Source organism: Saimiri boliviensis, chromosome 15 (genome assembly GCF_048565385.1).
Source record: "Saimiri boliviensis isolate mSaiBol1 chromosome 15, mSaiBol1.pri, whole genome shotgun sequence".
NCBI classification, from domain to species: Eukaryota; Metazoa; Chordata; class Mammalia; order Primates; family Cebidae; genus Saimiri; species Saimiri boliviensis.
This window is the reverse complement of record NC_133463.1, coordinates 52,781,075-52,793,814: the sequence shown is the minus strand read 5'-3', so window position 1 is coordinate 52,793,814 and position 12,740 is coordinate 52,781,075. Positions and strand designations below refer to the sequence as shown.

Genomic DNA, 12,740 nt, shown 5'->3' with positions numbered 1-12,740 from the left:
CCTGGCCAACATGTGAAATCCTATCTCTACAAAAAATACAAAAATTAGTTGGGCAAGGTGGTGGGTACCTCTAATCCCAGCTACTCAGAGGCTGAGGCAGGAGAATCACTTGAACCCAAAAGGCAGAAGTTGCAGTGAGTTGAAATCACACCATTGCACTCCAGCCTGGGCAACAGAGTGAAACTCTCTCTCTCAAAAAAAAAAAAAAATCAGCCAAGTGTGGTAGCACACACCTGTAGTCTCAACTACTCAAAAGGCTGAGGTGGGAGGATCACTTGAGCAGAGGAGGCTGAGGGTTCAGTGAACTGTTATCACCCCACTGCACTCCAGCCTAGGTGACAGAGCAAGACCCTGGCTCAAAAAAAAAATGGATGACTATACATGATCACCACCATCTTAGGAGTTCAGATCTAGGTGGAGCACGGGCAGGATTCAGTATTATAAAAAATGTTTCTTGCAAAATAACTGCTCCACTCCCAGCATGAAGGTGTGGACAGTGTATGCTGGGAGCAAAGGAGTGCCATCAGTTCATCCTGGAGTTATGAAGGAAGCCTTCAACAAGGTGACAGTGGTACAAAGACCTTGAAAGCCAGGAAGGCAAAGGGGGCCTTCAGGGATACAAATGTACATTTCTTGTAGATGGCTTCCCCTTGTACTTTAAAGAAAATTCATATTTCAAATCATGACCTATAACTTCCTCAGTAGTCTTTCTCCAGCTGCCATACTTTCCAAACTCATCCCTTCCCACTCTCCCTGACACCCTCCGCACCTCCAGCCACGCTGCCTCCCACGGGGCCAGCTCCTTCCTGCTATAAGACTCTGCCTTAGCTGCTCACTCTACTTAGGTGCAGTTGCCCAGGATCCTCCTATCCTCTCAGGAGGTTTTCAACTCAAACATCTCCTTGGAGCAAGCTCTCCTCTATCTCATACCAAACCAGTTGCCCAATCACAATCATATCATCCTGTTACAATCTAGACGCACTGCAGGGAACTCACCTTCACAGTAATTGTGTGTGTGTGCGCGCGTATGTGATGTGTACTTTGTCTCCCCTGGCCTGTCTAGTTCACTGCTGTAGTCCCTGGAACGGTGCCTAGAACACATAGTAGATGCTCAACAAACAGTTGTTGAATGGAGTGGATAACCTAACAGAGGCATGTGCAACACAGTGTTTCCTGAATGAGGAAGTGGCACGGGGACATGAAAATGCACTGTATGTTTAAAGAACAGCAAGCGGTTTGCTGTGGCTGTGGGCAAGGGTAAGTCTGGATGGGAGACAAGGTGGGGAGGATTGGGAGAGTCCTATAGTTGGAGACGGACTGGACAGCTCAGAACTGAATGGCCTTTCATCTCCTGGCAACAGGAGACATGGATCATTTTTAAGGAGAGAATGTTAATGACGATCCTGACTTTTAAAAAGCCATTCCAGTCACAGTGTGGAGTTTGGGCCATGGAAAACGAGCTGGGGTGTGGGTGGAGGTTGGGTGGGGGGATTGCAGATTGTTTAATCTGAGCAAGACTTGATGACTGATTGATCTAGTGCAATACTTGGAGGGTAGAAATGGAAAGTGAGGACAGAGGCATTTCTGAAGCAAAACTGCTGGGTCTGGGGACCAATCAGATCCAGGGCTTTGAGAGAGAAGGTGAAGGCTGGAAGGAGACAAGGTGTGCATCCGGGAAGGGGTAGAAACAGCAATTTTAGTTTTGGATATGTTGAGTCTGAGGAGCCCGGGGAGTATCTTTCTCTGAATCTCTAGGAATTGTGCCACTACCACACTGTTCCTCCTACCCCTTTTCTCTTTTTCTTTCCTGTTTTGAATCACTCCCACAAGTCAAGACCTCTCCCTGCTTCTCTGCCTGCTGGGGAGCCAGGCCAGCAGGCCTCACATTCCTGAGGAAGGGACAGGGTTCTGGCCTGGAGGGTTTGGCAGAGGCCACCCCAGGGGAGGGCCCTGACAGGAAGGAAGGTAGGCCTGCCGGAGGGGCACACAGGAGCTTCCTCTCCCGCTGCAGTGTCCAGGGCCAGCTGCTCCAGCCCTCAGGCTGGGTCAACAGGATGGGACAGCCCAAGCGGAAGGAAGCTTGTGGGGAGGGACACCCCGCAGACAGAAGCAGGGACATGGGGTGGGGAGAGGCAGGAAGAACGGCTGGGCTGCTGAGCTGGCGCCTCTCCAGCACACTCTGGAGGAGCGGTGACAGGAGGCCACTCTGTCCTCATCCCCGCAGCCCCTGGCCTCTCTGGTCCTGTCGGAGGGTATTATTATCATTACTATTGCTGTTGTTCGCTAGCCTGGGCCTTAGATACATTAAAAAAAAAAAAAAAAAAGGCAGTTTCTAAAACAATTAATTCCCTTTTATGCTTATTCTGTGATTATTGGGATATTAATGCTATTTGCATTACCAGTCTTTCAGTTACAGAGACGTGAGTGCTCGCAGGAAGGACAGTGATTTTTGCCTTAAGTTCAGCCTGTCCAAAGGAGGTAAGATCTCTGATTTGCTATAAGCCCCGTTGTCACTGCCTTCCTCTCCAACAACAGCTGCTGTGATCATGCACAAACGGCCAAATGGGGGCAAATCCATGCCAAAGCAGAGCCATGGGCGTTCCTGATCAGAAGGCCCCAGCCCCAGCCCGGGCGCAGCACGCAGGCGGCTTCCTTTCAGAAACCCAGCCAGCCTCCCACTGGCTGGAGCGGGTGGGTGGGGCGGTGGTGGTGGCGGTTTACAGGAGACGAACCGGACAGCAAATCCACCCCCAGGCGTGCTCCAGTGGGAACCTGGAGACCCCAGGAAACCCCTCACCACAAGCGGCTTCCAGGCAGGACGCTTCCAGAGGTCTTGGTCCAGGGGTGGGGGTGAGGTGGGGTCTACCTTTGAAACAGCTACAATTTAAACTTCAACTACCCCGAGCTCAAACTCGATTCCGCAGCCGAGTGTCGGCGCCCAAGGAGAATAAAAACTCCGGTCTACAGTGCCCCACCACGCCCCCGGTCCGGTCCTCGGGGCTTCCAGGAGACCTCACGCCATCCTCTGGGTTGCCCAGGAAGGATGGGCGGGGCGGGCAGGCGCTGTGGGCGCTGCAGATAGGGAGGGCAAGCCCCGGCCCGGCGTGGGCGGGGGAGGGGCGCGCGAGCAGGTGTCGGCTCTGTGACAGGGTCCTCCGCCCCGCGCCTGGGTGCTCCCCGAGGCTCAGCGAGGCAAAACCTAGCAAATGCTTCAGAAATACAGCTCAGTCGGTCACCGGGTTCTGCATCCTCGTCAGACGCGCAAGCCGATGGCGCTTCCAATGCAAATCTCTTGGCTCCCGCACCTTGGCTGGCAGCCGCCACCTCCCCCGCCTGCCCGGCGTCCCGCCCACTCCGTGGCGGGCTGAGCAGAGGCCCGGCGCGGAGAGACGGGGCGGAGCGGGTATCCCTCCCCACCCCACACGTGGGGCCGGCCCTCCGCAGTGCCTCGGCGCGCTGCCTTTGCCGCGCCTCCCTGCCCGCGGCACCGCCTCTCTAGGCAGGGGCGGGGGACGAGGGGCGAGGAGTGGGCGAGGGGCAGGGGGCGTCACTGAATCAGGTGGCCGCTGGAGTTCCCCCGGGCAGGGCCGAGGGAACATGCTGCCGGGGATTGTGTACACGCTCCACTGACACCAGCTTCACGCTGCCGGGCAGTCGCTGATCACGCGTGGCCCCGCGAGCCCATTGGCCAGCGCCTTACACACCTTTGCCGCTGATTGGCCGGCCTCAGGCTCCGCCCCCACCCCCGCCCGCGGCGCGGGGCAGGCTGAGAGGCTACCTGAATGGGGAGGGGGCAGACGGCGCGGAGCGCGGCGGCGGCGGCGGCGGCGGGAGCGGCGTCGGGAGTCTCTGGGCGCCCGTCTGTGGCCAGGCAGCCAGCAGCCTAGCAGCCAGTTAGCTCGCCGTCGGCGGTCAAGCAGCCAACCATGCTCAACTTCGGTGCCTCTCTCCAGCAGACTGCGGTAAGTCATTTGGGGATGCCCCTGTGCTTCCTCGCCTAGTCGTGTCTGGGGGACTAAAGGGGGCGCGAACCCCGAGCCCCTGACATCAGCCACGCCTGAGAATCGGGGCTGCAGCGGAGTCTTGTGGAAGGAAGGTGCTTCCTGCCTGCAGACTATGGGCATTAGTGAGGGCGTGTGTGTTGGGGAGGGGGTCGAAGAGGGGAGCTGGGATCTGGAGACGGAGACCGGGGTCTTGCTCTAGATGTACTGAGGGGAAGGGGCAACTCCGCAGGGAGATCCGAGAGGGCAGGTGAGGAGGAGGATGACTGGAGCAGGGAGGAGTGGGGAGGGGGCTGTCGCCCTGCAGCGAGGTTGGGGTGCGGGGTGGAAGGGGAGTCGTGGGAGGTACAAGGGGGCTACCCTGCACCTGGCGCCGGCGAGAGATGCCCGGTCTGGATCAGGAACGCGAGCCAAGGGTAGGAGGGGGCTGCTTGCAAGCGCTCGGGAGGCGCGGTGTCCACAGGAGAGGCCAGTGGGCTGCCATCCTAGGGGTCTCAACCCAGGCTTGGAAGACGGGGTCGTCTCAGTAGATAGCCCGCGGCTGGGGGAAGGGGCTTCTGGCGTCGGCGCGGGGGATGACACAAGGGCCAGCCGACCGCCTTGGGGGACGAGTTGCTCCCCCAGACGTCTGGAGGGGGGACTCAACGCTGAGGCAGGTGGCCGCCTTCTGACAACTCCTGGGAAGAGGCGGGGAGCCGCCTCGGGGGCGGGAGGGTGGGAAGCGGGACCCAGCAGCTGGGGCGGGAAAGTGGGCGGGGGGAGCTGGGCTGCGAGACGCGGGGGCCGCGCGTCTGGGAACCCGTGGAGACGCGCGGCGGGAGGGGGCCGGAGCTGCCGGAAGTCACGGGGAGGGGGCGCCGCGTTTGCAGGGAGAGACGGGGTGGTCTGAGGTCCTGTGGGTCGCGTGGGCGGGAAGCGCCGAGGACTCTGCTGGGTCCCCGGGGGCTGCGGGCGGGAGGAGGGCGGCGGCCGGGTTTTCCGCGGGGACCCGGCTCCTCCTCCCGCAGCGAGGCGGAGGCTGGGGGTGGGCCGGGAGCGGGTGCGCCCGGGGAGCTTCTCGTCCCCGAGTGACCCAGCCCCGGCCTTTGCCAGGGGCGGGAGCGAGGCCCGGCCCCGCTGTCGGTTCCTAAGGGAACGGCGGCTCGCGGGGAGCTGGAAGGGGCGGGCGCCTCCCGGAGCCTGGCGCCCGCGGCCCCGCCCCTCCCCGCGGCCCCGGCGCGCACGGCCGGGCGGTTGGCGGCGACGCTCGCGGCCCCTCCCCCAGGCTGGGCGCGGACGGGGGCCAGCGGGCTCAGGAAGTAGGGGAAAGGTGACGGCGCGGCAATTCCCAGTTCACGTTTCCTGCGCCGCCCGGAGCAGCCGCTGATCACGCTTTGTTCACATGCCTCGCCCCCTCCTCCCCCACGCCCCCTCTCCGGGCCGCATAGCCAATCCGGGCTCGGGCCGCTGAGCCGGTCGGCCAATGGCGGGGGCAGGGGCGCGGGGACGTGCGAGCGGCAAGGAATGTTCCCAGTGACTCACCCGCGAGCCTCATTGAGGTTAGGGCGGCCCCATCCGTCGGTCCCCGCCAGCGAGGATCTCCCCCGCCGTCCGCCCCCGCCCCTCGTCTGCCTCCCCCGCCCGCGCCTCCGCCCTTGCTTCCCTTTCCTGCCTCGCGCCCCACTCCCTTTCCTCCCCTCCCTGTTTCCCTTCCTGTCCTTCCCAGCTCACGCTCTCCTCTGCTGCCTGCCTTTTTTTCCTTTCTTTGCATTGGCGTCTTGGGGCTGTCACAAGCGCGCTGTCCATTGCAGCTTATATAAAGGCGGGCACGATTATGCAATTGCATTGTTAGCGATATTTCAAGAGCAATGGCTCGTTTTCTTAGGATTTCAACACGGAGGCATCATGTATTTTTGAAAAACTGGTATTGAGAATAATACTTTGCAACGTGTAAAGAATGTTTTTTGGTATTTTTACACAATCTCTACTTTGACCAAACGAGTCTGGACAGTTTTTTGTTTTTTTTTTTTTCAAATGGAAAATAGAAATAGTGGGTAGCACCATTTTTTAAAGTGTAGTAAAAAGAACTTTAATGTAAAACATTAGGTAGGAGTTCTACAAATAAATGCAAAGCATGTGCTGTTACTTTGTCATTAAGCAGCACATTTTAATTCTTTCAAGAATTAATATAGATTCTACTTTGATCATGTTGAATCTTTAAAGTCAGTTTTTGCAAATTCCAAGTCGAATATTAGTTTTTTTTGATTATCCAGTTTTTAGTAGTATTGCATTAGCTAAGTTGTAGGTAAGCATGGCAAACCGTTGTGTCAAATAGGTTCAGTAAAAGGGAGCACAAATATGAAGAAGTTCAAAGTTGATTAAAATAAGCAGTAGAATTTTTTCTACATATTTCATTTGATCTTTCTTTACCATAATCACATTATCAAATAATTTTAGATCTTAATACATTTCAACTTGAAGGATAGCCTAAGAAATCCCTTATTTTTTGATATTTATCCCAAAGTACAAAGTGACTTTCCAAAGGTGAGACCCAACAATACATCCATAACAACAGGCCAGAGCTTTACTAGGTTTTATTTGTCTTTATTAGAAGATTTTGGCTTTCTTTTTTTCTATCAGGAATTTGTACCTCAAAAGACCTCATACCATACCTGTCATATTTTAAAAGATAAATTTTTTGGAGCACTCTCCCTTAGTTATTTTGTATGACTCTAGTTGCAGGTAGCTACTCTGGAAAGTCTATATAAAACTTTTTTTTCTTCATAGCCAAATACTTCTCTTTTTGGATCACAAATGCATTGATAATCTTAGTCCCTTTAGTGGTAATAGGTGTGTCTCTCTCCCATGAACAGATATCAGCGTTAAAGCCTAAGTGTTGGAGAAAGAATGAGGAAGACTTTACTGCCACTACTGTGAGGTTTGGGTTACCTACCTCACAAGTGTAGCTGAACTGCGTATCAGAGTAGGGGTGAGAAGAAAATTATTTCTGATTTTAACTTGGAAAGTTGTGTGAGTTGTAAAAACAAGAATATTTGCTCATTTCTCTGTGTGTCATTTGGATGACAAAAAAATATGCTTATAAGCTTTCCTCTTTTGTTTTTATAGGAGGAAAGAATGGAAATGATTTCTGAAAGATCAAAAGAGAGTATGTATTCCTGGAACAAAACTGCAGAGAAAAGTGATTTTGAAGCTGTAGAAGCACTTATGTCAATGAGCTGCAGTTGGAAGTCTGATTTTAAGAAATATGTGGAAAACAGACCTGTTACACCAGTATCTGATTTGTCAGAGGAAGAGAATCTGCTTCCGGGAACACCTGATTTTCATACAATCCCAGCATTTGTAAGTATTATTGTTTTTAAGATAGATGGAAATTATAGAATTTCTTAAGATTTACATAATGGACCATAGATTTCTTATGCTTGTATATTTCCCTTTTCTTTAGTGTTTGACTCCACCTTACAGTCCTTCTGACTTTGAACCCTCTCAAGTGTCAAATCTGATGGCACCAGCGCCATCTACTGTACACTTCAAGTCACTCTCAGATACCGCCAAGCCTCACATTGCTGCACCCTTCAAGGAGGAGGAAAAGAGCCCGGTATCTGCCCCCAAACTCCCCAAAGCTCAGGCAACAAGTGTGATTCGTCATACAGCTGATGCCCAGCTATGTAACCACCAGTCCTGCCCAGTGAAAGCAGCGAGCATCCTCAACTATCAGGACAATTCCTTTAGAAGAAGAACGCACCTAAATGTTGAGGCTGCAAGAAAGAACATACCATGTGCTGCTGTGTCACCAAACAGATCCAAGTGTGAGAAAAACACAGTGGCAGATGCTGATGAGAAAGCATGTGCTGCACTTTATGACTTTTCCGTGCCTTCCTCTGAGACGGTCATCTGCAGGTCTCAGCCAGCCCCTGTGTCCCCACAGCAGAAGTCAGTGTTGGTCTCTCCACCTGCAGTATCTGCAGGGGGAGTGCCACCTATGCCGGTCATCTGTCAGATGGTTCCCCTTCCCGCCAACAACCCTGTTGTGACAACAGTCGTTCCCAGCACTCCTCCCAGCCAGCCACCAGCCGTTTGTCCCCCTGTTGTGTTCATGGGCACACAAGTCCCCAAAGGCGCAGTCATGTTTGTGGTACCCCAGCCCGTTGTGCAGAGCTCAAAGCCTCCAGTGGTGAGCCCAAATGGCACCAGACTCTCTCCCATTGCCCCTGCTCCTGGGTTTTCACCTTCAGCAGCAAAAGTCACTCCTCAGATTGACTCATCAAGGATAAGAAGTCACATCTGTAGCCACCCAGGATGTGGCAAGACGTACTTTAAAAGTTCCCATCTGAAGGCCCACACGAGAACGCACACAGGTACCAGCCGCTTCTTATTTATGTCTTTAATGTTTAAGTGAAGAGGTTTTGGCTGTGGTCACACAGGCAAACCCAGCATGATAATGAAGAACTTGCCCTAGCAAGTTTAGCAGATGATATTTACCAGTGCAAGGTCCTCCAAAGGGCTTTATTTATTGGAGGCCACTCACAAGTGGCATAATCCCTGCACTTTGGGCGACCAAGGTGGGAGGGTTGTTTGAGTGCAGGAGTTCAAGACCAGCCTGTGCGATATATTAAGACCTGATCTCTACAAATAATTTTAAAATAACTAAATATGTAAACAAAAACTTTATCAGGGTGCTTTTGTTTCAGTTTCTTAAATGATGATTCTGTAGATGTCTGAGTAGTTACTTTAGTAAGGTATCTTTAAAGCCTTTGAATCATAGTTGAAGTCAGGAAGTCTTTTCTTTTTGGCTTTTTTAAGGGATGAGGTCTTGCTCTGTTGCCCAGGCTGGTCTCAACAAACTTCTGGGCTCAAGCCATCCTCCTGCCCCAGCCTTCTGAGTAGCTGGGACTACAGGTGCATACCACCCCACCCAGCTGCTTTATTTGATGAGGGGTAGATTTTTGTAAATGTGATCAAGTGACAAGTTGAAATTGGAGCAATAAATATCTCATATTCATTTGACAGTTTATTGACTTATATTAGCTTTTATTTAAAATGCATCTCCTCATATACTTTTAGATAGAAGTGAACATAATTTACAGCAGTCTTATACGTAACAATGATTTGTATTTCTTTGTTTTAGGAGAAAAGCCTTTCAGCTGTAGCTGGAAAGGTTGTGAGAGGAGGTTTGCCCGTTCTGATGAACTGTCCAGGCACAGGCGAACCCACACGGGTGAGAAGAAATTTGCATGCCCCATGTGTGACAGGCGGTTCATGAGGAGTGACCATTTGACCAAGCATGCCCGGCGCCATCTATCAGCCAAGAAGCTACCAAACTGGCAGATGGAAGTGAGCAAGTTAAACGATATTGCTCTGCCTCCAGCCCCTGCTCCCACACAGTGACGGACTGGAAAGTGAAGAGTCAGAACTAACTTTGGTCTCAGCGGAGCCAGTGGTGATGTAAAAATGCTTCCACTGCAAGTCTGTGGCCCCCCCAACATGGGCTTAAAGCAGAAGCCCACAGCCTGGCGTGAAGGCCCAGCCTGGGTTAGGTGACAAAAAGGGCTTTGGCCACAGGCAAGTCACAGAATGGCAGGTTTCATTTCTTATCACATAAGAGAGATGAGAAAGCTTTTATTCCTTTGAATATTTTTTGAAGGTTTCAGATGAGGTCAACACAGGTAGCACAGATTTTGAATTTGTGTGCACATTTGTTACTTTACTTTTGCTGTTTATACTTGAGACCAACTTTTCAATGTGATTCTTCTGAAGCACTGGTTTCAAGAATATGGAAGCTGGAAATAAACATTACGGTACAGAGATCGAGATGTAAAATCAGTTTGTATTATTACAAATATTGTCATCTTTTTCTAGAGTTATCTTTATTATTCCTAGTCTTTCCAGTCAACATCGTGGATGTAGTGATTAAATTTATCTAGAACTATCATTTTTACACTATTGTGAATATTTGGAATTAAACAGCTGTATATTGCTAAGAGGGCCCAAAGAATTGGAATCCTCCTTAATTTAATTGCTTTGAAGCATAGCTACAATTTGTTTTTGCATTTTTGTTTTGGAAGTTTAACAAATGACTGTATCTAGGCATTTCATTATGCTTTGAACTTTAGTTTGCCTGCAGTTTCTTGTGTAGATTTGAAAATTGTATACCAATGTGTTTTCTGTAGACTCTAAGATACACTGCACTTTGTTTAGGAAAAAAAATCTGAAGATGAAAATATATATTATAAAGAAGGGATATTAAGACTTTTAGATAACTTCCTGAAAAAGATGGCTTATGTCATCAGTAAAGTACCCTTATGAGGATATAATGTGTGCTTTCTTGAATTAGAAAACTAGTGACCATTATTCACAGGTGGACAAATGTCCTGTTAATTTATAGGAGTTTTTTGGGGATGTGGAGGTAGGTGGGTAGAAAAATTATTATTAGAACGTTCACTTTTGTTAACAGTATTTCTCTTTTATTCTGTTATATAGTGGATGATATACACAGTGGCAAAACAAAAGTAAATTGTTTAAAATATATAGTGAAAAATGTCACTATATCTTCCCGTTTAGCATTGTTTTTGTATATTGGGTGTAGACTTCTGACATCAAAACTCGGACCTTTGGAAAACAAAAGTTTTCTTTTAATTAAAAAAAACCTTGTGACTTACAATTTGCACATTATTTTGTTGTACTTTATATCTTGTTTACAATAAAGAATTTCCTTTGGTATATAGAATTGGTCATTTCATTTCTTAAAAACCATTCTCTCACCTTGACATTGATCACTTATATTATCCAAGGACTTAGTGTCTGAATTTCTCTAAAGGCCTCATTCGAATTTAGAACAGCAGGAATATGTCTTTAACATGAATCAATTTAGAGAGTATACGATGTGAGGCCAAATATCTATTTGGTGAGGTAATATGTGAACCGGGCAGTTCTAAGAAACAATATTTAATTTTTAAACATTTTTATTTTTCAAGACACAGTTTCACTCTGCCGCCCAGGCTGGAGTACAGTAGCAGGATCTCAGCTCACTGCAACCTCTGCCGCCAAGGTTCAAGCGATTCTCCTACCTCAGCCTCCAGTGTAGCTGGGATTACAGGTGTGCACCACCATGCCCAGCTAGTTTTTGTATTAGTAGAGATGGGGTTTCTCCATGTTGGCCAGGCTGGTCTCGAACTCCAGACTTCAAGTGATCTGCCCATCTTGGCCTCCTAAAGTGCTGATTTTTAAACATTCTTGAATATTTTGATGATTTGGGATTGAAAAATTGCCCCAGCTCTTAGCAAAATCTTGTTAAGTAGTATTCAGGTTAAAGGGAACGCCACAGTGAATAATTACAAGTAATGAAACTGCTGTGGTAAATGAAAAGAGGGCTGACTTATTAGTGAATAAATTGCTCACCTCTAGAAGTTAACTGAACTGAGTGATAACCTTAAATGCAGTAAATATTGGTACTTAAGCTGCATGAAAAGTAATCCACCTCTGAAGAGAAACACTTGTTAGTCACTCATCAGTAGAAAGAACTAAGGGCTGTAAATGCTACTTGATATATAGGACTAGAGTATAATTTTGTAGATTACTGTTTTAGCTTGCACTGAAATCCCCTCGTGGTCAGGAGAATGTCTTCCACAATGCCCAACTTAACCAGTGACCTAGAGTCTGCCTGACTGTTGAACAAACACTATGGTGAGGGGCCGTGAACTCACTTGGCACCAGTTGTAGGACAAGTGTCTCAGGATATCTGTGCACCTGTTGCTACTTTTCTTGAAAAATTAATACCACATAAGTATGACACAGCTGCTGGAAAGAGGCTTTGCCATGCTGGCCTCTGATGTAGCTGTGGTGTCAGGAACCTGGACCATCTTCTTCCCCTAGAGTTCTTCATGGTGGCAGGTCTCCAGAAGTGGGAATGGAGGAAGATGGCTGACATATTCTCTGCCTACCCAAACGCCCAGTTCCTTGTAATAATGTGGCCAGTGAAACTGTGCCACCTGTTTGCTGTGTTCTTCACAGTCCTAGTTGATATCTGAGACCTTTCCTTAGGAATCTTGCGAATAGAGTTATTATTTTTGAGTTGAATGTTGAAGCAAGATCTAATTTTTTTTTTTTTTTTTTTCGAGACAGAGTCTCATTCTGTTGCCCAGGCTGGAGTGCAGTGGCACAATCTCGGCTCACTGCAACCTCCGCTTCCTGGGTTCAAGTGATTCTCCTGCCTCAGCCTTCCCGAGTAGCTGGGATTACAGGTAACTGCCACCACACCCAGCTAATTTTTTTTGTATTTTTAGTAAAGACTGGCCATGTTGGCCAGGCTGGTCTTGAACTTCTGACCGCAGGTGATCCGCCCACCTCAGCCTCCCAAAGTGCTGGAATTACAGGCTTGAGCCACTGCGCCCAGCCACAGGCTCTGATCTTGATGAAAAAGTTGTCCCAAGACAAGTATACATGTAGCATATTATAATGTGATTTTAGCGTAGATTTAGCACTTCAATTTTGATTGTTTCTAGTCTGACTTGTATGTCAAGATGAACCATAGGAAACTGCTGATATTCAGCTGTCTTTTCATAGTTCTTTTTACATAATTTTAAACTTAAAGAAACTTGTAAAAATGGAGTTCCTCCTGTGTACCCTCATCCAGCTTCTCCTTATGATAACACCTTACATAGTTCTAGAACATTTATCAAAACCAGGAAATTAAACTTGGTACAATATTATAAAGTTTTCATAAGGATACTAAAATGGAGAAAA

General features: G+C 49.2%; 1 protein-coding gene across 2 annotated transcripts; it reads left to right on the top strand.

Moving 5' to 3' along the window:
* The first annotated feature begins 3,783 nt into the window (after positions 1-3,783).
* On the top strand, positions 3,784-10,725 carry KLF10 (KLF transcription factor 10). 2 transcript variants are annotated; one of them, XM_039464760.2, is made up of 4 exons: positions 3,784-3,962; positions 7,107-7,340; positions 7,444-8,356; positions 9,127-10,725. In XM_039464760.2, the coding sequence occupies exons 1-4, from the start codon at positions 3,927-3,929 to the stop codon at positions 9,384-9,386; spliced, it is 1,443 nt and encodes a 480-aa protein (XP_039320694.1). In that variant the 5' UTR covers positions 3,784-3,926; the 3' UTR covers positions 9,387-10,725. The 2 variants fall into 2 exon arrangements, with proteins under 2 accessions (XP_039320694.1, XP_074243098.1); XM_074386997.1 differs by lacking the exon at positions 3,784-3,962 and adding an exon at positions 5,646-6,969.
* Positions 10,726-12,740: the final 2,015 nt, after the last annotated feature.

Bases quoted from the DNA above. Each gene is read 5' to 3' on its own strand.
- KLF10 (XM_039464760.2), top strand. From the start codon at position 3,927: ATGCTCAACTTCGGTGCCTCTCTCCAGCAGACTGCG. The intron at 7,341-7,443 runs GTAAGTATTATT...CCTTTTCTTTAG, and splicing joins TTCATACAATCCCAGCATTT to TGTTTGACTCCACCTTACAG. The intron at 8,357-9,126 runs GTACCAGCCGCT...TCTTTGTTTTAG, and splicing joins CCACACGAGAACGCACACAG to GAGAAAAGCCTTTCAGCTGT.